This window comes from Oncorhynchus mykiss, chromosome 6 (genome assembly GCF_057628025.1).
Source record: "Oncorhynchus mykiss isolate SJ-2025 chromosome 6, ASM5762802v1, whole genome shotgun sequence".
NCBI classification, from domain to species: Eukaryota; Metazoa; Chordata; class Actinopteri; order Salmoniformes; family Salmonidae; genus Oncorhynchus; species Oncorhynchus mykiss.
In genome coordinates this window covers 44,606,388-44,627,540 of record NC_143027.1, presented here as the reverse complement: position 1 = coordinate 44,627,540, position 21,153 = coordinate 44,606,388, and the positions used below count along the sequence as shown (strand labels likewise).

The 21,153-nt window shown below is 42.2% G+C and overlaps 2 protein-coding genes across 5 annotated transcripts in view; both read left to right on the top strand.

Annotated features, from left to right (window-relative positions):
- Positions 1-19,377, top strand: part of LOC110526015 (cytosolic arginine sensor for mTORC1 subunit 1) — a 27,781-nt gene extending 8,404 nt beyond the window's left edge. Inside the window, exons 2-9 of one of the 4 annotated variants that reach the window (XR_016496685.1) lie at positions 9,249-9,319; positions 12,272-12,465; positions 12,990-13,125; positions 16,296-16,419; positions 16,698-16,808; positions 16,893-17,114; positions 17,216-17,310; positions 17,980-19,377. Coding sequence is in view for 2 of the 4 variants with exons in the window: in XM_021606592.3 (XP_021462267.2) it covers positions 9,249-9,319; positions 12,272-12,465; positions 12,990-13,125; positions 16,296-16,419; positions 16,698-16,808; positions 17,032-17,114; positions 17,216-17,310; positions 17,980-18,048 (883 nt within the window). In the remaining 2 variants the exon portion in view is untranslated. The remainder of the gene's footprint in view (positions 1-9,248; positions 9,320-12,271; positions 12,466-12,989; positions 13,126-16,295; positions 16,420-16,697; positions 16,809-16,892; positions 17,115-17,215; positions 17,311-17,979) is intronic. The other 3 variants (XM_021606592.3, XR_016496686.1, XM_090237977.1) reach the window with 3 other exon arrangements.
- LOC149982869 (uncharacterized) lies at positions 18,166-21,153 on the top strand. The gene is made up of 3 exons (XM_090239423.1): positions 18,166-18,274; positions 19,919-20,070; positions 20,599-21,153. The coding sequence occupies exons 1-3, from the start codon at positions 18,166-18,168 to the stop codon at positions 21,037-21,039; spliced, it is 702 nt and encodes a 233-aa protein (XP_090095549.1). The 3' UTR covers positions 21,040-21,153.

Genomic DNA, 21,153 nt, shown 5'->3' with positions numbered 1-21,153 from the left:
TTAAGGTACCAGTCTGGTGTTTTCTGTAATGACCTATCAGGATTATTTGTGAGGATAACATTGAGGAGAGTAGCCTTTTCTGGGTGTTTGGAGTCATACCTTGTGGGATTGGTAATAATCTGAGAAAGATTTAGGGAGTCTCATTGCTTTAGGACTTGGTCAGGTGGTTTAAGGTGGGTGGGTATAAGGCAATGAGGAGATGACACGTAGGTACCTGCTTTTATAAACCAATGCGAAGATGGGAGCGGCAGGACTTTTTAAAATTTTATTTTACCTTTTATTTAACTAGGCAAGTCAGTTAAGAACAAATTCTTATTTTCAATGACGGCCTAGGAACAGTGGGTTAACTGCCTGTTCAGGGGCAGAACGACAGATTTGTACCTTGTCAGCTTGGGGATTTGAACTTGCAACCTTCCAGTTACTAGCCCAATGCTCTAACCACTAGGCTACCCGTGATCTGCGTCAGAAATAAATGGGGTTCTATTTTAGCCCTTGGCAATAATTAAATAACATAGATATCTACATTTATTTTGTGAAGCACGCAACGTGTCCGGTCTGGTCAGAATGTTAGTGTAAGGGGCCAGGAGAGAGCTTAGGGCAGGTATGGTACAGGCCTGTGCTGATGGAGGACGATAACACCCTGCAACAGTCAACAAAGTGCTATTTGAAAGTTTTAATGCTTAAAACCAGAAAATCAAATTGTTTGGGGACAGACTTGGTGCAGACAACCGAGCACTGAAGGTGATCCTTGGTAAAGATTGCCACTCCCCCACTTTTGGAAGATCTGTCTTGCTGAAAAAGGTTATAGCCAGAAAGGTTAACATCAGTATTCAAAACACTCTTTCTAAACCACGTCTCAGTAATGACCAACACATCTGTATTGAAGCTGTGAACCCACACTTTCAATTGGTCCATTTTAGGTATTAAGCTTCTAGTGTTAACGTGCAGAAAACCCAGGTTTGTACGAGAGCAGAAATCAGAGAAACAGATATCAGAGCACAAGTCAGAATTGGGGCTAGCAAAAGTAGATAGGCCAGGGTGGACATGTATATTTCCAGATATCATCAACAGTAATCCAATCAAGGCACGGCAAAGGACAGGGAGAGCTCTGCAGTGTTGCTTTATGACATTTGAATGTGCATTAGATGGCAGCAGGATCATATTATACAGAAATTTCATCAGGTAGCATGAATACAAAGCAGGCGAGTGGTGGTTAGAATGGGATGGGGGGCCAAAAGTAAGTGTAACCAATAGAGTCAGAGTCCCGAGTGTGGGAACAAACAGTCTGTCCCACGGTAGGGTAAACAAGAAAGTTCCTAGTCAACAAAGCATGCAGGAGTCATGAGGCAAATGGCAATGGCTAGCCCCCAAATAACGACTTGGGGCTAGCCATCTCACTCGCATGGCTCTCCTTCATGTGATCGGGTCTTTCTCTAAGTGAAGACAGACACATCGGGGACGCAACTGCGCGTGTCCTTTTCTGACTGTCCACATTTTACTTTTCGTCAGCCAACAAGATGAGTATGCCTAAAAGCAAAACCACTAGCCTATGTCAATCTACTATCCCCCATAATATAGAATGAATACAACCACTAGCATATAAAAAAAAAAAAGTTTTTATGCAATGTGGCTGATGCAACCGATCAGAACGTTTAGCTTAAAATGTTGATAAACTATTAGGCTATATATTCACATTGTAAGTGCAGCAATGCACACATGGTAGGAGGCTATAAGCGCAAATGTTCCGTTAGCGGAAAAACACCTTTATCACTTTTATTATACAGATGCATTTTTATGGTGAAAAATTATCTTCCCCAAACTGAACTCACACGCTGCTTATGTATGCCAGCCCCTTGTAAAGTGGATTAATGTGCTTAATTTCTAGAAGTTATTTGGCCATTTTAGTTGTGATACAAACCTTGTTAAAACATATAGGCCCTATGGGCTAGGCTATATGAGGTGTGCGACTATGATTAGAAAATGTCGCAAAAAAATACATTGTTTCTTATGCTGGGCATCATCCACAAGTGACAATATTGTCACCCATCAGACTATTCTTGATTTAATCTTGTCTTTACACATATATTTTTTTTAAGTGTGACGTTTTGATTTAGAATGGACCATTTATCATGCACCTGTATCGAACCGGGGCAGCATTTCGATACAGGTGCATCTATGCACTTAAATAGTGAATGGAGGATTATTTTCATGCCAGCCAGGTAGGTTATACTCCTTTTGTAAATATAAGCAATGTGCTTAACATTAGGAGAGTTGAGAAATATAGTAGGCCTAGCATATAGAACGCTGATCCTCATCTTTTTACTAGCGGCCATCAGTGTTTTCTCCCGCAATTGAATAGCCTATAGAAATGTTGAGCAACATGAGCTCTCATGGAGTATTTGATTAGATTTTCGAAAACATTTTCATTGATGTCAGTGATGAGAGGGACAATGGAGTACCAGGCAGTTAGCAAGTTTGGTAGGCTACTAATGAGCAGCATCAGCAGAGCTTGGAGAAGCCTAATTACCGTGACTAAACGGTCATGTGGAATTTGACTGCCTTCATGACTAGTGACCGCTGGTTTGGCGGTAATATGGTCACCTCAACAGCCCTTTGGTGAACAGACCATGGCTTGGGTGGCTGAGGTCCTTAATGGTCTTCGTTTGGGCTGACCGCACCACCCTCTGGAGAGCCATGGGGTTGAAAGCGGTGTAGTTGCCGTACCAGGCGGTGATGCGGCCCAACAGAATGCTCTCAATGGTGCATCTGTAAAAGTGTGTGAGGGTCTTACGGGCCATGACAAATTTCTTCAGCCGCCTCCGTTTGAAGAGGCACTGTTGCGCCTTCTTCACCACGGTGTCTGTGTGTTGGAACCATTTTTATGTCCTCAGTGATGTGCATGCCAAGGAACTTTTTTCTTTTGACCCTGTCCACTGCGCCTCAGTTAATGTGCACGCTCACATACACACCATGGCCACCAGCAATGGTGAGCGATTGTTCATAACAGAATGACATCATCATGGCTCACATCCCTCCCACTTCTTCCGATGAAACATCAGTTGCAAAATCAAGTTCTCTCATTTCCCCTTACTTCATTGGTAAAAACATGATTTTGAGTGAAATTCTTCGAGGCTCGCTCGCTCTCGCTCCCTCTCACAAATGTACTGTAGGTCTGCTCACTCAACGCCACCAAAGAAATAACTTGTTTTTTCTTGTTCATCACCAATCATGAAGGTATGACTGTGCCTTTGTTGCTACATGCAGTGAACTGGAGACATAATAGAGTAGAATGCTTAAGTTTCTCATCTAAGCCTAGAATATAGAATTATAATGTTGAATCTCCCTGTCAGTACCTCAGATGTTTTGAAGAAGCTTCATAGAAAGATTTGAATGATTACCACAGAAACAGGAAACTAACCCATCAACGGTGTTACGCAGATAGGAGGCTGAAGACCCGACTCCAAACCATTAAAGTGCCTGCTTAAATTAGGGGGTAACGACTTACTTTGACTACATATCCATAATGCATTTATAATACACAGGCATTTCATGAATGTGTGATAACGGGTCCCAACCGCATTATTAAAGCTTAATAAAATATATCATAGTATATCTATAGTGCATTCATATCATTCTATGCAAGAGCTCATATTTGGGTATCTTAATAGATGCATCATTATAATGACAGCGTAGTGTCATTATGGGGGGGGGGGGGGGGGGCTGGTGCACTCCTTTGCTGCAGGAGGGACTGGTGCACTTCACAAAATAGATGGCGTCATGAAGATGGAAAATTACATGGATATATTGAAGCAGCATTTCAAGACATCAGTCAGGAAGCTAAAGCTTGGTTGCAAATGGGTCTTCCAAATGGACAATGACCCCAACCATACTTCCAAAGTTATGGCAAAATGGCTTCAGGACAACAATGTCAAGTGGCCATCACAAAGCCCTGACCTCAAACCTATAGAACATTTGTGGGCAGAACTGAAAAATAGTGTGTGAGCAAGGAGGCCTACAAACCTGACTCAGTTACACCAGCTCTGTCAGGAGGAATGGGCCAAAATTCACCCAACTTATTGTGGGAAGCTTGTGGAAGGCTACCCAAAACGTGACTCAAGTTAAACAATTTAAAGGCAATGCTACCAAATACTAATTGAGTGTATGTAAACTTCTGACCCACTGGGAATGGGATGAAAAAAATAAAAGCTGAAATAAATAATTTACTACTATTATTCTGACGTTTTTAAAATAGTGGTTATCCTAACTGACCCAAGACAGTGAATTCTTACTAGGATTATATGTCAGGAATTGTGAAACTGAGTTTAAATGTATTTGGCTAAATGTAATCTTCCGACTCCAACTGTATTCACTTCGGGTTACAACCTAGTGTTATTTGGGCTTCTTATTAGCCATTTGTTTTTTTTTATGTGCAAACGTACGATGTCAGTCATGAACTCGTATTGGTTGTTGTTAGTGAATCTTTGTTAGTTCCCCCTTCTGTTTGAGTGGCAATTTTTGGTTTCTTGCCTGGGAACATCCCTGTCAGTGTTCCCCAGCAAGAAACCAAAAATAGTTAATCAAACGGAAGGGAGAACGAACAAGTCCCTAACAACAAACAAAATGAAATAGGTTGGGTTCTGGGAGGGGTTCTGAAAGCTACTCATGGGGTGTCCACTGAAAGATGACTAGCAACAACAACTGGGACCTTAGACACCCACCAGGAGTACCCAATACATTTGCCCAAGAGGCATACAAAAATAAAAACCACACCAAATTTAGACTGGACGCTAACCAAAAATTGGAGCAAAAGAAAAACCAGGTTAAATAAGATTTTTTTTCTTTAAATTTAAGAAGTCAAATGGGGCGAGCTAACTGAAGGTGTTAACCCTCCCCAACTCAAGTTAACTGGAGCACTGGGCCAGCAGCTCTTAAATATCACCTGTGCCAACACAGATGAAACACCTTCTCACTAACGAGATGACAAGCCAACACAGGTGTAACACATACTGACTAACGAGGTGACACCAGTCGGTATGCCCAAAGTGCTAAAGTCCAACCTTGAAATATAAATGGAAAAACCAAATCCTGTAACACCTTCCGCCTTAAGACAACAAACATATATTTTGTTGGACAAAACCAACAGAAAACAACTTCAATTTCACAACATGATCCACTTGGGGCGACAGGGTAGCCTAGTGGTTAGAGCGTTGGACTAGTAACCGGAAGGTTGCGAGTTCAAACCCCCGAGCTGACAAGGTACAAATCTGTCGTTCTGCCCCTGAACAGGCAGTTAACCCAGGCCGTCATTGAAAATAAGAATTTGTTCTTAACTGACCTGCCTGGTTAAATAAAGGTAAAATAAAAAAATAAAAAAAAATTAAATGCGACACTATTTAAATGCATTGCCTTGTCCAATATAAACATGGCATTTACTGGCTGTCAACACTTCGACAAAACAAATCAAGTCAAATTTGGAAACCTAATCATTCCAGGGTTTTTCTTTATTTTTAATATTTTCACATTGTAGAATAATAGTGAAGACGACAACTATTAAATAACACATGGAATCATGTAGTAACCAAAAAAGTGTTGATAAAAATCTAAATATATTTGAGATTCTTCAAAGTAGCCACCCTTTGCCTTGATGACAGCTTTGCACACTGCATTTTCTCAACCAGCTTCAGCTGGAATGCTTTTCCAACAGCCTTGAAGGAGTACCACATGCTGAGCACTTGACTGCGTTTTCTTCACTCTGCGGTCCAACTCATCCCAAACCAGCTCAATTGGGTTGAGGTCAGGTGATTGTGGAGGCCAGGTCATCTGATGCAGCACTCCATGCCGATTTAATCGGGCCACCTCTAGTCTGTTACTTGAACTCTGAAACATTTAAGTGCAGTTAACTTTAACTTCTTCCTTTCCTGTATCGGCCCTCGTGAGAGTTAGTTTCATCATAGCGCTTGATGGTTTTTGCAAGTTCTTGACATTTTCTGGATTGACTGACCTTCATGCCTTAAAGTAATGATGGACTGTTGTTTCTCTTTGTTTCTTGTTAGCTGTTCTTGCCACAATATGGACTTGGTCTTTTACCAAATAGGGCAACCTTCTGTATACCACCCATACCTTGTCACAACACAACTGATTGGCTCAAACGCATTAAGAAGGAAAGAAATTCCACAAATGAACTTTTAACAAAGCACACCTGTTCATGGAAATGCACTCCAGGTGACTACCTCATGAAGCTGTATGAGAGAATGCCAAGAGTGTGCAAAGCTGTAATCAGGGCAATGGGTGGCTATTTGAAGAATATAAAAGAATATAAAGAATATAAAATATATGATTTGTTTAACACTTATTTGGTTACTACATTCCATATGTGTTATTTCAAAGTTTTGATGTCTTCACTATTATTCTAAAATGTAGAAAATAGTACAAATAAAACCCTTGGAATTAATCTTTTTTTTTAAATAAACATTGTTTCCATTTTATTTTTAATATAGCAGCCTAAAACTAATGTACATTTATAAAACTCTCACCCCCTTGGTACGAGCCCAACCAAAACAAACCTTATCTAAAATATGGCAAAACGTTCAGTCAAAACAAAATGTGTGCCAGGGCTACATACTGGCTAAACACAAAACTTATTGACTGCCCATCCATGGAAGACAATCAGCAACCAGGTTGTCCTTACCATGGACATGTCTGATTTCAAGGGGAAACTCCTGTAATATTAATCTTTAAAAAAATGTTTAATTAAAAATGTTTTACAAAATAAGTGCGAGGTCACCAGGAAGTGACATTAAAGTGACCTCTCACTCTCTCCTGGGTCATCACTAGTTTCCACAAAGTCATAAACCCCACCTATTTCTCTTCCTAAAATGTGATTGTAAACCTAACATAATTTTACATTAAGACCAAAAAGCTAATTTTCGTGTTGACATAGCCAGGGGGATAGCTAGCTACATTAGTAAGAAAATTCTAGCCATCTTTACCACCCTGTCTTAGTATGTTTTGTCACTTAAATAATTATGTCTGAAATGGGGAATTACGTTTTAATGCTTTGAATATTTTTTTTAAAATTGAACCTTTATTTAACTAGGAAAGTCAGTTAAGAACAAATTGTTATTTACAATGACGGCCTACCGTGGAACAGTGTAACCCACTACCTTGTTCAGGGGCTGAACTACAGATATTTACCTTGTCAGCTCGGAGATTCGATCCAGCAACCTTTCGGTTACTGACCCGACACTCTAACCACTAGGCTATTAATCTATAAAAAAAATATATATAAAATTAATACTGAAAAATGGCAATAGTAAGATTCTTTGGCGATGAAAATGTCTGCTCTTTTTGATAAGTGAGGCATGTTTATAAATTCTTGTTTTATGAATGGAAAAATAGAAATTACATTACATTGACTGCATATAATTCATACATAGACCTTTATGACCAAGTTAATTGTGATGTGGAGGGCTGTTAATGCGTTGCGAAAGTATTATGACATGACCCTCAACTACACGATTTGATCCGTATAATTGACCTTGAAGATTCAACCCCGTCATGATTTTCATGCACCATTGACCTCAGTGAGAAGAAAAAGAAGCTAAGTCAAGGGTCTGTACTGACCAGTGGGGGAAATTGAGCTGGTACAGGCCGGCTACATGTTAGCTCAATTTTCTAAACGTGGTTTGGCCTTTTTGTCATATTCACAAAGAGCTGGTATGGCAGAACCACAATTTTGAGAACAGCCATAATGATACTACGCTGTCATTTTAATGATGCATCTATTAAGATGCCTAAATATGATCTCTTGCATAGAATAACATGAATGTGCTGTGGATATTTAATTAATCTTTAATAATGCGTTAGGGACCTGTTATAACAAGTTCATGAATAGTTTATAGTTAATTAATTAATTGATTGTTTAAAGTTAATTAATGTTATGAATAGGAAGTCAAAGTAAATTGTTACCAATTAGGCTCACTATAATGCGCTCTCCCACTCGTATAAAAAAAATTCATGAGCTTTTAATGCTTTTTCCATGAGAAGGCTAGCCTAAACAAAGCAGACTGAGTGTTGCTAGCACTCTCTCCCTTCTTCTTGCGGGCTTAACAATAACAAGTGGAAAACCTATCAGGAAGACAGCGTGGGAGGTCAACAGGAAGGACTGGCTAGGAGGTGGCAGGAGACAATGGGCTGCTAAGTTAGCTCACTACCTTGCTTGCTCTACAGTCGGCTGGGTGGAGCTGTGTCTTTTTTTTGGTTGCGTCCAAAATGGCTCCCATATTCTTTACTGAATGATGTGCAGTGCTCTACTTTTTATGCACTACGCTCTACTTTTTATGCACTACCATAGGGCGCTGGTCAAAGTAGTGCACTATGTAGGGTATAGGGTGCCATTTGACACATCACTCTCTTTTGGATTAATTTCACCGTCTAATGGAAACAATGGATAACATTTTGCTGAGTAGGACCGTATTCTAGTGTAATGCAGCTGGTGGGAGATGGGATGATGATGGGGGGGGGGATGATACTGAGGGAACTAAAGGGAAGGATGTTGCACAGTTTAATCATCCAGAAGATTAGATGGTCTGACTCTGCAGCTTTGCACTGATGACAATGACCATAGAAGTTGACTAGTATATAGACCTAGAGCACAAACTGATCTGGCACTAGGCTATGTCTGTTCTCTTTTGTTTTGCAACTACCGCTTTGCAGGGGAGAGGGATGGTGTTTAATGAGACCCATATCATTATTCTTTCAGTACACTCCTGTATTCTGCCCAGGGTCCAATCTCATCCCATAGTTCTCCTGAATGGATCTCTCTCCTGCTGGGCAGGGGACCGCCTGCCACAAAGACAACTGTGTCCCTGAAACTCCCCCTGTCCCAAAATCTGAGACTTAAGTATTTTGGGTTCAGGCCTGAAGTGAATCCAGTCCAAGTTCCCTGCTTACCTTAATGTCCCCAGTGCTCCCCACTGCTAGGCTGCACAGCAATCGGCCAAGTGGGGCCCTCGAAAGAATGACTGTGCTGCCATCCCATCTTAGAACCTGCTCTCTCCAGGATCATTTAAAAAAAACTGTGGGTGATTGAAGCAGAGCAGGACCTTGTTGGATTGGGTACACACATTGTGAGCAGAGCAGACCAAGCTGGGGGAATGTTGGCACAGGGAAGACTAGAGCTTGGCTTAGTGATTGGCCAGCGGTTTGCCTCTTGTCTATCCCTTTCGCTCTTTTTCCGTCTCTCTCAGATGCAAGTTCTTCAGTCTGACAGAGACCCCAGAGAACTTCACTGTCGTCCTCGATGAAGAGGGATTTAAAGGTAAATGATTCCCCTACTTTGTATCAAGTTAACCAGAGGCACCACTTAACAAACCTCCATTCATGGCCTATTCTCAATCACACTCCCTTAACATGCTGTAACAACTTCAACATCACATGTTTTTTTATGGCCCATTCTTATCTTTGAGTCATATTATTCCCAGTGTCTTTTTCTCACTGATGTAGTTGATATTACCTGCGCATACTGCCTCCGGGCCTTCTCTCTTTCTATTTTAAGAGGTGAAAGCTGGTACAGTGAAGCCACAAGGGGCTTCTTCTGACAAATGATTCTAATCAGAACAGTGGCCCTTTGAAGGGGGATGGAAAGGGGAATGACAGAGCGAGGGCAATAGGGGGAAAGAGAGGGAGGGGGTGAGAGAGTGATGTTTCATTAGTGATTGAAGGGTCCTGGAACTGCCTGTTAATGTTGTGAATAAATATAATTTAGTTTCCCAGTCAACAAGTGTTCAATTACTTCAGGGGATGAAGAACAAGAAGTTCACTTCACACATGTGAAACATAATGCTATAGAGCATAAAGTAACATGGCAACAAACAAATTTCCTTTAGAAAACTCAGAGCTGAATGCATACATGGTTCAATCCAGTACAATGCATTATTAGCCTGTGTCTAACTACATATACAGTTGAAGTCGGAAGTTTACATACACCTTAGTCAAATACATTTAAACTCAGTTTTTCACAATTCCTGACATTTAATCAGAGTAAAAATTCCATGTCTTAGGTCAGTTAGGATCTCCACTTTATTTTAAGAATGTTAAATGTCAGAATAATAGTAGAGAGAATGATTTACTTCAGCTTTTATTTCTTTCATCACATTCCCAGTAGGTCAGAAGTTTACATACGTACACTCAATTAGTATTTGGTAGCATTGACTTTAAATTGTTTAACTTGGGTCAAACATTTTGGGTAGCCTTCCACAAGCTTCCCACAATAAGTTGGGTGAATTGGCCCATTTTGGCCCATTCCTCCTGACAGAGCTGGTGTAACTGAGTCAGGTTTGTAGTCCTCCTTGCTCGCACACAAATTTTCTATAGGTTTGAGGTCAGGGCTTTGTGATGGCCACAACAATACCTTGACATTGTTGTCCTTAAGCCATTTTGCCACAACTTTGGAAGTATGCTTGGGGTCATTGTCCATTTGGAAGACCCATTTGCGACCAAGCTTTAACTTCCTGACTGATGTCTTGATGTTGCTTCAATATATCCACATAATTTTCCTTTCTCGTGATGCAATCTATTTTGTGACGTGCACCAGCCCCTCCTGCAGCAAAGCACCCCCACAACATGATGCTGCCACCCCCGTTCTTCACGGTTGGGATAGCGTTCTTCGGCTTGCAAGCCTCCCCCTTTTTCCTCCAAACATAACGATGGTCATTATGTTCAAACAGTTCTATTTTTTTGTTTCATCAGACCAGAGGACATTTCTCCAAAAAGTATGATCTTTGTCCCCATGTGCAGTTGCAAACCGTAGTCTAGCTTTTTTATGGTGGTTTTGGAGCAGTGGCTTCTTCCTTGCTGAGCGGACTTTCAGGTTATGTCGATATAGGACACATTTAACTGTGGATATAGATACTTTTGTACCGGTTTCCTCCAGCATCTTCACAAGGTCCTTTGCTGCTGTTCTGGGATTGATTTGCACTTCACACCAAATTTTGTTCATCTCTAGGAGACAGAACGTGTTTCCTTCCTGAGCGGGATGACAGCTGCGTGGTCCCATGGTGTTTATACTTGCGTTCTATTGTTTGTACAGATGAACATGGTACCTTCAGGCATTTGGAAATTGCTCACAAGGATGAACCAGATTTTTTTTATTTTCTTCTGAGGTCTTGGGCTGATTTCTTTTGATTTTCCCATGATGTCAAGCAAAGAGGCACTGAGTTTGAAGGTAGGCCTTGAAATACATCCACAGGTACACCTTCAATTGACTCGAAGGATGTCAATTAGCTTGTCAGAAGCTTCTAAAGCCATGACATCATTTTCTGGAATTTTCCAAGCTGTTTAAAGGCACAGTCAACTCAGTGTATGTAAATGTCTGACCCACTGGAATTGTGATAGTGAATTATAAGTGAAATAATCTTGTCTGTGAACAATTGTTGGAAAAATTACTTGTGTCATGCACAAAGTCGATGTCCTAACTGACTTGCCAAAACTATAGTTTAATAACAAGAAATGTGTGGAGTGGTTGAAAAATGAGTTTTAATGACTCCAACCTAAGTGTATGTAAACTTCTGACTTCAGCTGTACATCGTGGTTGTGCACCAGGACCATCCTACTCGGTGAATTTCATACAAATAAAAATTGTGAAACATTAAAGTTTGCAACCATACAAATTATTTTCACTTGTCACCAAATAACTGATTTAAAACACTGTTTTGCAATGAAGGTAAGGAATAAGCAATATCCTGCTTGTGGGTCAGTTTATACCCTCTAGGCCCAGTAGGGAACAGTGTTGTTTTCCCTGGCCCGTGCCCATCCGGTGTGAATAGACTGATGCAAACACACACACAATAGCCATCAAGCAGTCGAGTGATCGAAGTAGCCTACTGCTCCAGAATCACCTTACCCTCCCCAAATCTTAATCTCAACCACTTAGAGGTACAACTACGAAACTGACTTTAGTTCAGTCTCTTGGGGAAACGCCATCCTAGTCCCAACTTGTTTCTATGTCATGACATAGGATCCACTTCCTGGTTGTAACTCAGCTGAGTGATAGTTTATAAATAGCATAGGTATTTTAGACCCCCATGACGGAAGGCAGTGGGGTGGAGTTCAGAGGAAATTACTTAAAGCAGCTGTGTAGACATGGCTTGAGGCTAGGTTGGTAAAATAACAACTTTGCATTTGGCCTGTGTCCAACTTTGTGTGTGTTGTTTGCGTGCGTCTGCTCCCTGTCCTGACGTGACCCTCACCCCTCCCCTACTCCCCCCTCCAGAGCTACAGCCCTCGGAGCACCTTCAGGTGGAGAGTTCCGTGTGGCTGCCACTCAACGTCATCTCCAACGGCAACGCTTCCAACAGCTCACAAGCGGTGGGCGTGACCAAGATCGCCAAATCCGTCATCGCCCCGTTGGCCCAGCAGCACGTGTCCGTCTTCATGCTGTCCACCTATCAGACGGACTTCATCCTGGTGAGTCCGCAAACTGTGGCTGTAATTCCGACCAGTTTATACCTGGGGCTGATTGGGTTGGCTGATACGATTTATTTATTGTTCTTCTACAACATAAAGGGCCTTAATGTCCAGACAGAAATTCTGTTTTGTTATACCCTCCTAAACATGGCCTTGGTGTCTGTGACAGAGTTGCTAAGCGATAGGCTGTATTATTTGTCAACTTGACATTTTAACAGGTGAGGTATTAACAGCCACTGTACTGAGAACCGGAACTTAGCTGAATATTCTAATAGCAGTTGTTGACATCTCACCAGTGAAAGTGTTAAGTGAGCAGAAATAACAGACGTAGTGCCAGACGGCCCCGTCAGCAAATATGTTAATTCCTGACATAGTTCTCAGAGTTCATGGGCTCTGTTAAGGCAAAAGACTGGTTGTGTCAAAAGAGGGAGGGAGCGTATTACACGAGGGTGGTAGTGTTTAGCCAGGTAGGCAACTAGTCTATTTTGATGACAAAGTAAGCTTTTTTTTTGTTGTTTCCTCAGGTGCGGGAGAAGGACCTGGCTGTAGTTATCCACACTCTGGAGGCAGAGTTCAACATCTACAGAGAGGTGGGGGGAGAGTACTCAGCTGTACTCAGCCAAGATGTCCGCAATTGCTTCCAGAAGAATGGCAAAGAAGGTACGGTTCAGGAGAGCGGGATGAGGTAGGGGGAAGGATGGGGAGAGAAGGATAGAGGGAGATGGATGGAATGTGCAACAAATGGACATTAACACGAAAGTTAACCCGTTTTGGATTCGACATGCAGTTAAATCCATTATCTCTGACTCATAGCTGATGCATACAGTGCATTTGGAAAGTATTCAAACCCCCTTTTTCCACGTTTTGTTACGTTACAGCCTTATTCTAAAATTGAAATACATTGCAAATGTGTAAACAGTTTTTTTTTTACTGATATCACATTTATTCAGACCCTTTACTCAGTACTTTGTTGAAGCACCTTTGGCAGTGATTACAGCCTCGAGTATTCTTGGGTATGACGCTACAAGCTTGGCACACCTGTATTTGTGGAGTTTCTCCCATTCTTCTCTGCAGATCCTCTCCAGCTCTGCCAGGTTGGATGGGGTGTGTTGCTGCACAACTACACTGCTCAAAAAAATAAAGGGAACACTAAAATAACACATCCTAGATCTGAATGAATGAAATATTTTTATTAAATACTTTTTTCTTTACATAGTTGAATGTGCCGACAACAAGATCACACAAAAATTATCAATGGAAATCAAATTTATCAATCCATGGAGGTCTGGATTTGGAGTCACACTCAAAATTAAAGTGGAAAACCACACTACAGGCTGATCCAACTTTGATGTAATGTCCTTAAAACAAGTCAAAATTAGGCTCAGTAGTGTGTGTGTGGCCTCCACGTGCCTGTATGACCTCCCTACAACGCCTGGGCATGTTCCTGATGAGGTGGCGGATGGTCTCCTGAGGGATCTCCTCCCAAACCAGGTCTGGAGAACGGGCGGGCCAGTCCATAGCATCAATGCCATCCTCTTTCAGGAACTGTTGACACACTCCAGCCACATGAGGTCTAGCATTGTCTTGCAGTAGGAGGAACCCAGGGCCAACCGCACCAGCATATGGTCTCACAAGGGGTCTGAGGATCTCATCTCGGTACCTAATGGCAGTCAGGCTACCTCTGGCAAGCACATGGAGGGCTGTGCGGCCCCCCAAAGAAATGCCACCCCACACCATGACTGACCCACCGCCAAACCGGTCATGCTGGAGGATGTTGCAGGCAGCAGAACGTTCTCCACGGTGTCTCCAGACTGTCTTGTCTGTCACGTGCTCAGTGTGAACCTGCTTTCATCTGTGAAGAGCCCAGGGCGCCAGTGGTGAATTTTCCAATCTTGGTGTTCTCTGGCAAATGCCAAACGTCCTGCATGGTGTTGGGCTGTAAGCACAACCCCCACCTGTGGACGTCGGGCCCTCATACCACCCTCAGGGAGTCTGTTTCTGACCGTTTGAGCAGACGCATGCACATTTGTGGCCAGCTGGAGGTCATTTTGCAGGGCTCTGGCAGTGCTCCTCCTTGCACAAAGGCGGAGGTAGCGGTCCTGCTGCTGGGTTGTTGCCCTCCTCCGGCCTCCTCCACGTCTCCTGATGTACTGGTCTGTCTCCTGGTAGCGCCTCCATGCTCTGGACACTACGCTGACAGACACAGCAAACCTTTTTGCCACAGCTCGCATTGATGTGCCATCCTGGATGAGCTGCACTACCTGAGCCACTTGTGTGGGTTGTAGACTCCGTCTCATGCTACCACTAGAGTGAAAGCACCGCCAGCATTCAAAAGTGACCAAAACATCAGCCAGGAAGCATAGGAACTGAGAAGTGGTCTGTGGTCACCACCTGCAGAACCACTCCTTTATTGGGGGTGTCTTGCTAATTGCCTATAATTTCCACCTGTGAAATTTATTGTCAATCAGTGTTGCTTCCTAAGTGGACAGTTTGATTTCACAGAAGTGTGATTGACTTGGAGTTACATTGTGTTTAAGTGTTCCCTTTATTTTTTTGAGCAGTGTATTTCCAGGTCTCTCTAGAGATGTTAGATCGAGTTTGAATCCGGGCTCTGGCTGGGCCACTCAAGGACATTCAGAGACTTGTCCCGAAGCCACTCCTGGGTTGTCTTGGCTGTGTGCTGAGGGTTGTTGTCATGTTGGAAGGTGAACCTCAGTCTGAGGTCCTGAGTGCTCTGGAGCAGGTTTTCATCAAGGATGTCTCTGTACTTTGCTCCATTCATTTTTCCCTTGATCCTGACTAGTCACCCAATCCCTGCTGCTGAAAAACATCCCCACAGCATAATGCTGCCACCACCATGCTTCACCGTAAGGATGGTGCCAGATTTTTTCCAGATGTGACGCTTGGCATTCAGGCCAAAGAGTTCAATCTTGGTTTCACCAGACCAGAGAATCTTGTTTTTCTCATGGTCTGAGTCCTTTATTTGCCTTTTGACAAACTCCAATCGGGCTGTCATGTGCCTTTTTACTGAGGCGTGGCTTACATCTGGCTACTCTACCATAAAGGTCTGATCAGTAGAGCGCTGCAGAGATGGTTGTCCTTCTGGAAGGTTCTCCCATCGCAACAGAAAAACTCTGGAGCTCTGTCAGTGACCATCGGGTTCTTGGTCACCTCCCTGACGAAGGCACTTCGACCCCTAATCAGCTCTAGGAAGAGTCTTAGTGGTTCCAAACTTCTTCCATTTAAGAATGATGGAGCCTACTGTGATCTTGGGGACCTGCAGACATTTTTTGGTATCCTTCCCCAGATCTGTGCCTCAACACAATCCTGTCTCATAGCTCTATGGACAATTCCTTCGACCTCATGGCTTGGTATTTGCTCTGACATGCACTGTCAACTGTGGGACCTTATAGAGACAGCCTTTCCAAATCATGTCCAATCAATTGAATTTACCACAGGTGGACTCCATTCAAGTTGTAGAAACATCTCAAAGATGATCAATGGAAACAGGATGCACCTGAGCTCAATTTCAAGTCTCATAGCAAAGGGTCTGAATACTTACATGTATACATCTGTTTTCGCTTTCTGCATTATCGGGTATTGTGTGTAGTTTGGAGAGAGAGAACATTTATTTAATCAATTTTAGAATAAGGCTGTAACTTAACAAAATGTGGAAAAAGTCAAGGGGTCTGAATACTTTCAGAATGCACTGTAGCTACTGTCTTTACTGCTTTTCAGACTACTCTCTAGTCCCAGTGCTTAGGGTTCATTCACACATGGTTGAGATTTGTAAAGGAAAACCAACTCGATATGCTCCTTTTTGTTTCCAGCCCCCCAGCCTACAGTGCACCCGGTGCTGATACCACCGAACCAGTTCTGTGTGATGAGTCTAGACCCAGACACTCTGCCTGCCATTGCCACCACACTTATCGACGCGCTCTTCTACTCCAGCAGGTGAAAACTGCTCTTGCATACAGTGCCCTTCATTGGTGACCTTTTCTCAGTTATAGCCTTACTAATACAAAAGATGACCACTGTGTAAAACCAGTCATTAACACGGAGTTGATCGTAATATAGGGGGCACATTTAGCCTTTGAGCAAAATATCCGGTAAACTATTTGATAATGAATTAATTAATAAGGACTGGAAAATGTTTTTGTTGTTTTTGTCTGGTGACATTAACCTGTAAGACCCTACAGTCCTGATAAAGTGTGAACTATTTTCTCCCTCAGTCCTAAAGAGGGCGCTCTTCCCAGCCAGGATCTGGACTGTATCAAGTTCTTCTCCTTCTCCCTGATCGATGGCTACGTCTCTCTGGTCATGGACACTGAGGCACAGAGACAGTAAGACTCATCTCCTTTCACCACTCTTAAATCTGAGCTGCCCTGAAGCTCTCACGTGACACACTGGGTTATCTCGCTCACCAGAATCTGGGCGCACCGCTACAGTGGCAGGGAGAAGAGACTACCGGTGGTCCCTGCTGTTGCATCTGTGTGTCGGTGGGCAGTTGGACATATCAGGTCGGTAACAGCAGTGTGTGTGTTTTGTTCTCTCTCTTCTTGTTAGGTTCCCTGCTGATCTTCTCTTCACAAGTTCTTCCGGGGAGCTGTGGAGGATGGTGCGCATTGGGGGACAGCCTCTGGGTTTCGGTAGGCCACCCTTTAATCCTAATTATTAATAATATAATATGGGATTGGGATTCAATCACGCCCACTAATATTTTAGTATATCTCTCCGCCTTGTTTTCCAGATGAGTGTGGCATTGTTGCCCAGATATCCCAGCCTTTAGCCGACAGTGACATCTCCGCCTACTATATCAGCACCTTCAGCTTCGACCATGCCCTGGTGAGTAAGCCTTAAACTGCTGATGTGAGTTACACCCAGCATTACTCCTTGCAACTTGGTATTCAGAACTCTAGAAGGGGGAATTTTCTGATTCTGACCAGTGGAGGGCACTGTTTGCCAGAGTTTCAGGCTAGTGTGTAATGAATGCCATGATAATTTATCTAAGGCTAAACTACACTAGCAGGTTTTTGTGTTACAGGACTTTGACATATCTGGTTACAGAAATTACAAGAATGTCAGCAGCTCTTCAATACATATTTAATTTCTGATTTGTCATAGAAGTATCAACACCAGATAATGCTAAATCATCGGCTTCCCTCAGACTTTACAACTTGATGTCAGCATTGACTTTCTGCGCTATCTACATAGTTGGCACTTGAATGACACTGATAGTTTGACGTGAGGAGATGAATGTCTGACTTAACAAACTGTTTTAAACTCCCCCTAGCCTTTTATCTTCAAATGTCAGTTAACAAGCCCAAGATAAAATGTTTTTACTAATATGATGTGTTATTAAAATACCCCTGTGGTCTATCCTATGTAGGAAAACCCCACAGAAACCTTACACTTGATGGCGATGAGCCATCAATTAGAATGCTTCTCATGCTGAAGATGCTGATGGCATTGGAATAGGAATTGCAACCTCATCTCTCCTGTGTTCTACTCTAGGTCCCTGAAGAGGACATAGTGAGTGTGACTGAGATGCTCCAGCAGCACAGGAAAGAGCCAGCCTGCTGATGGCGGCCTGGTCCGTACTACGCCCCTCTCCGTGTCTTGGGCCTGGGGCAGTACAGGGCTGGAGGGAGATGCTAACTCTGTGCCTAGACTAGCACTGCAGCATGAGCAGTATTAACTATGAACTTTGTTGCCATGACCATGCACCGATTGGATGCTGCCTGGACCCTGACCAATGCACACAGCGGGATAAGGGAATTGGTGAACTTAAAGTCCAGTTGTGATGATGGTAAAACTGTACTTAAGGACTGCAGGTATAATGAGGTTATAATGAATGCATTCTAAGACTTGTTATAAGCCTATATAACCCCCTTGTGTCTTATCACCCCATAACAAGAGCTGACTAAATAACAGCAATATTGAGTCAGTTCTAAATGTCCTACATAGAGCGATATAACATTAAAGGGAAAGAGAAAGGGGGATACCTATCATAGCCTAAGCCTTGTCATAACGCATTATTATAAAGGCGCATGCACTCTTATAACTAGCAATAACACATTATACCTGTAGCCTTTTTAGAAAGTGTTACCGTGAGGACTTTGTTACTTTCCTGCTTGCCGCAGGGCACAAACATGTTACTAGGACTGTAAACAACACGGCTTAGTCTTCCAGTGATGTTTATATCGTAATAGTATGTGTCAAAGACCCCCTTTGTGTCAAAGGTCAAATTAATTGTGTGAGTGAATTATGTGAAGCACAACTTATGCTTGGTAAAAAAAACATTCTCCATTGGTGCGTCATATTCGCCACATCTTCACAAATTCTACGTGTAGTAGGGCACGTACATTTCCTAATCGCACCCCCAATAGCTGAAGACACTATTTGAAATCTCAGCACCGAGTGTTATTTTGGCCAATTATGTTTTTTACGACATTCAAAAAGGTTCAAACTTAAAGTGTATTTGTGGAAATGATTCTGTTAATAATTGTTAAAAACAAATCTATCAGAATGGTATTTTCTTGGAAAACATGCAGGCAATACTACAAAAGATATTACAAAAATCCTACGACCATCCAAGGTTAAGTGCGGTTTTATTCAATGCCGTGATGCAGTTCCAACATCAATAAGTTACTCAGATTTTTTTTAAGGGTCAACATTTCTTTACTTTTGTAGCTTTGATACGATCAACACTGTCTTATTTACAGTTTGTTTTTCAATTTGCACAATAAACAACTTTGTTTTTCATTTCCTTGTAGACTGATATTGAAGCTACTAATATCATTAGAAATATATATATTTTTTGGTACAATGACATTTTGTACAATAAAAAACAATGTTCTGTGAAATATTTGTAAAATGTACTGCTTTATTCAATAAAGACTATTGAATGAATTCCTGTATTTCTGGACTTCATTATGAATACATTGTCACCAATTTGTTAAGATAACATTTATAGTAACATTTACTTTGTTTTGAATGAATTTACACAACAAATACCTTGGACATGGGGTGAGACGTATTACACATACTTTGTCACACTATTTGGTGATGCAATGTCTTCATGACAACCATTATGTGATTTTTTTTTTTTAACAGAGTACATTTGTTTCCATCAGAATGCTTCTTGTTTTAGAGACACCAGTCATACGGTATTAGTCGATCAACCCACCATTAGTGTCTCCATGGCTCACCAGCATAGAACTCCTCTAACAGACTTTGGTAAATATGTATATGTAATATTTGTGTATATTAATCCTTTGTCACATACTTGGCTTGGTAATGGAATAATCTATGGTTTCATGACTTGGTCATTTTGCTGGTGACAAGGTACACTTTTTTTATTTTATTTCTTTTTTTCCGTGTGTGTGCGATCATGTTCCTAAGTGTTCATTCGTGCGGTGTCCCTTACATTGTACATTTTGAATTTCCCCAGTGTTCATATGTGTTCTCCTTGTGATCAAGTTGGAGACGGTACGAGCTGCACCCCACTCTGGGGACATGGACAAGTGTCAGAAGGCTTTAGACAAGATCGTAGAGCTTTCCAACCTGTTGGATCACGAAGCTGGCATCCTCCTGACTACTTACGTAAGTAACAAGATGCAACTGAGTTGGTTCGGTGAATATCTTTGTCTGAAACTTGACCCGATGCCTGGCCTTTAGCTCAGTGGGCTAACACAATCTTGAGGACCACATGGGATCAGGGTTTAAACCCTGGGTTGGTCACAGTGACTATCGCGAACTCCCCACTAAATAACTAAAGATTGCGTGGTGTTATCTCAGAACAGTATTTCAAACACTGCTGTGTATTATTCCTGGGAAAGTTATACCTGTAACTGCATTTATCTACCAAAACAAGTACTGTTCACTTGCAAGAGTGTTGAGGGATAGTCAAGCTTTTAGCTCGCCTGTGTAACTACTGTGTATTATTATTGTCTACCAGCCACCTCTCTGTTATATTCGGTAGCAATTAGCCTGGGGAAGAGGTTAACTGTGGAATAACCATTGCTTTGTGTATTATAAACTTTAGCAGTATATTTTATGCTGCTGTGTTTACTACCAAGCTGCAAATAATGTGCAATTGAATTGAAAGTCCACTGTTTTATGTGCTTCCAGATCAAAACAAATGGCTTCCCAACCGATCAGCAGGCCCCAGGCGTGGATGGAGTCCCACCAACAACCATCACTGGCTCCAACCATAAGGTGACGCTACAGAACATCCAAAACAGAGCCATGCTCTTCCACTGGCACATAGACACAGTAACCAAATACATGACTGACCTGTTGGAGGCCTCAGATAATGAGACTCAGATACTCCTGCGGCTCCTGAGGGATTCCATGAACCATCTCCAGAACCTCTTTGGCCGCGTAGAGAAGCTCTTGCAGATCCTGGACTCAAATACCACTACTGTGTCCACCAAGGTGCCCCAAGACGTGTCCCGTGATGAGTATGAGAAGAAGATTTATGGCTGGGCAGTGCTAGACCGGCATAAGGACTTTCTGGCCATGGTGTTGGAAGTTGCTGGCTTTAAGGCTAATACTGTATGTGAGGGTTAGAGAGAGTGATTGTTTGTCACTTAAGGGTGATTTTAGGATATTTATTCAGGAATTTCATGTAAATCAACAATAAGAGGACACAGGCTCATCGCCAGTAATGTGAATGTGAAAGAA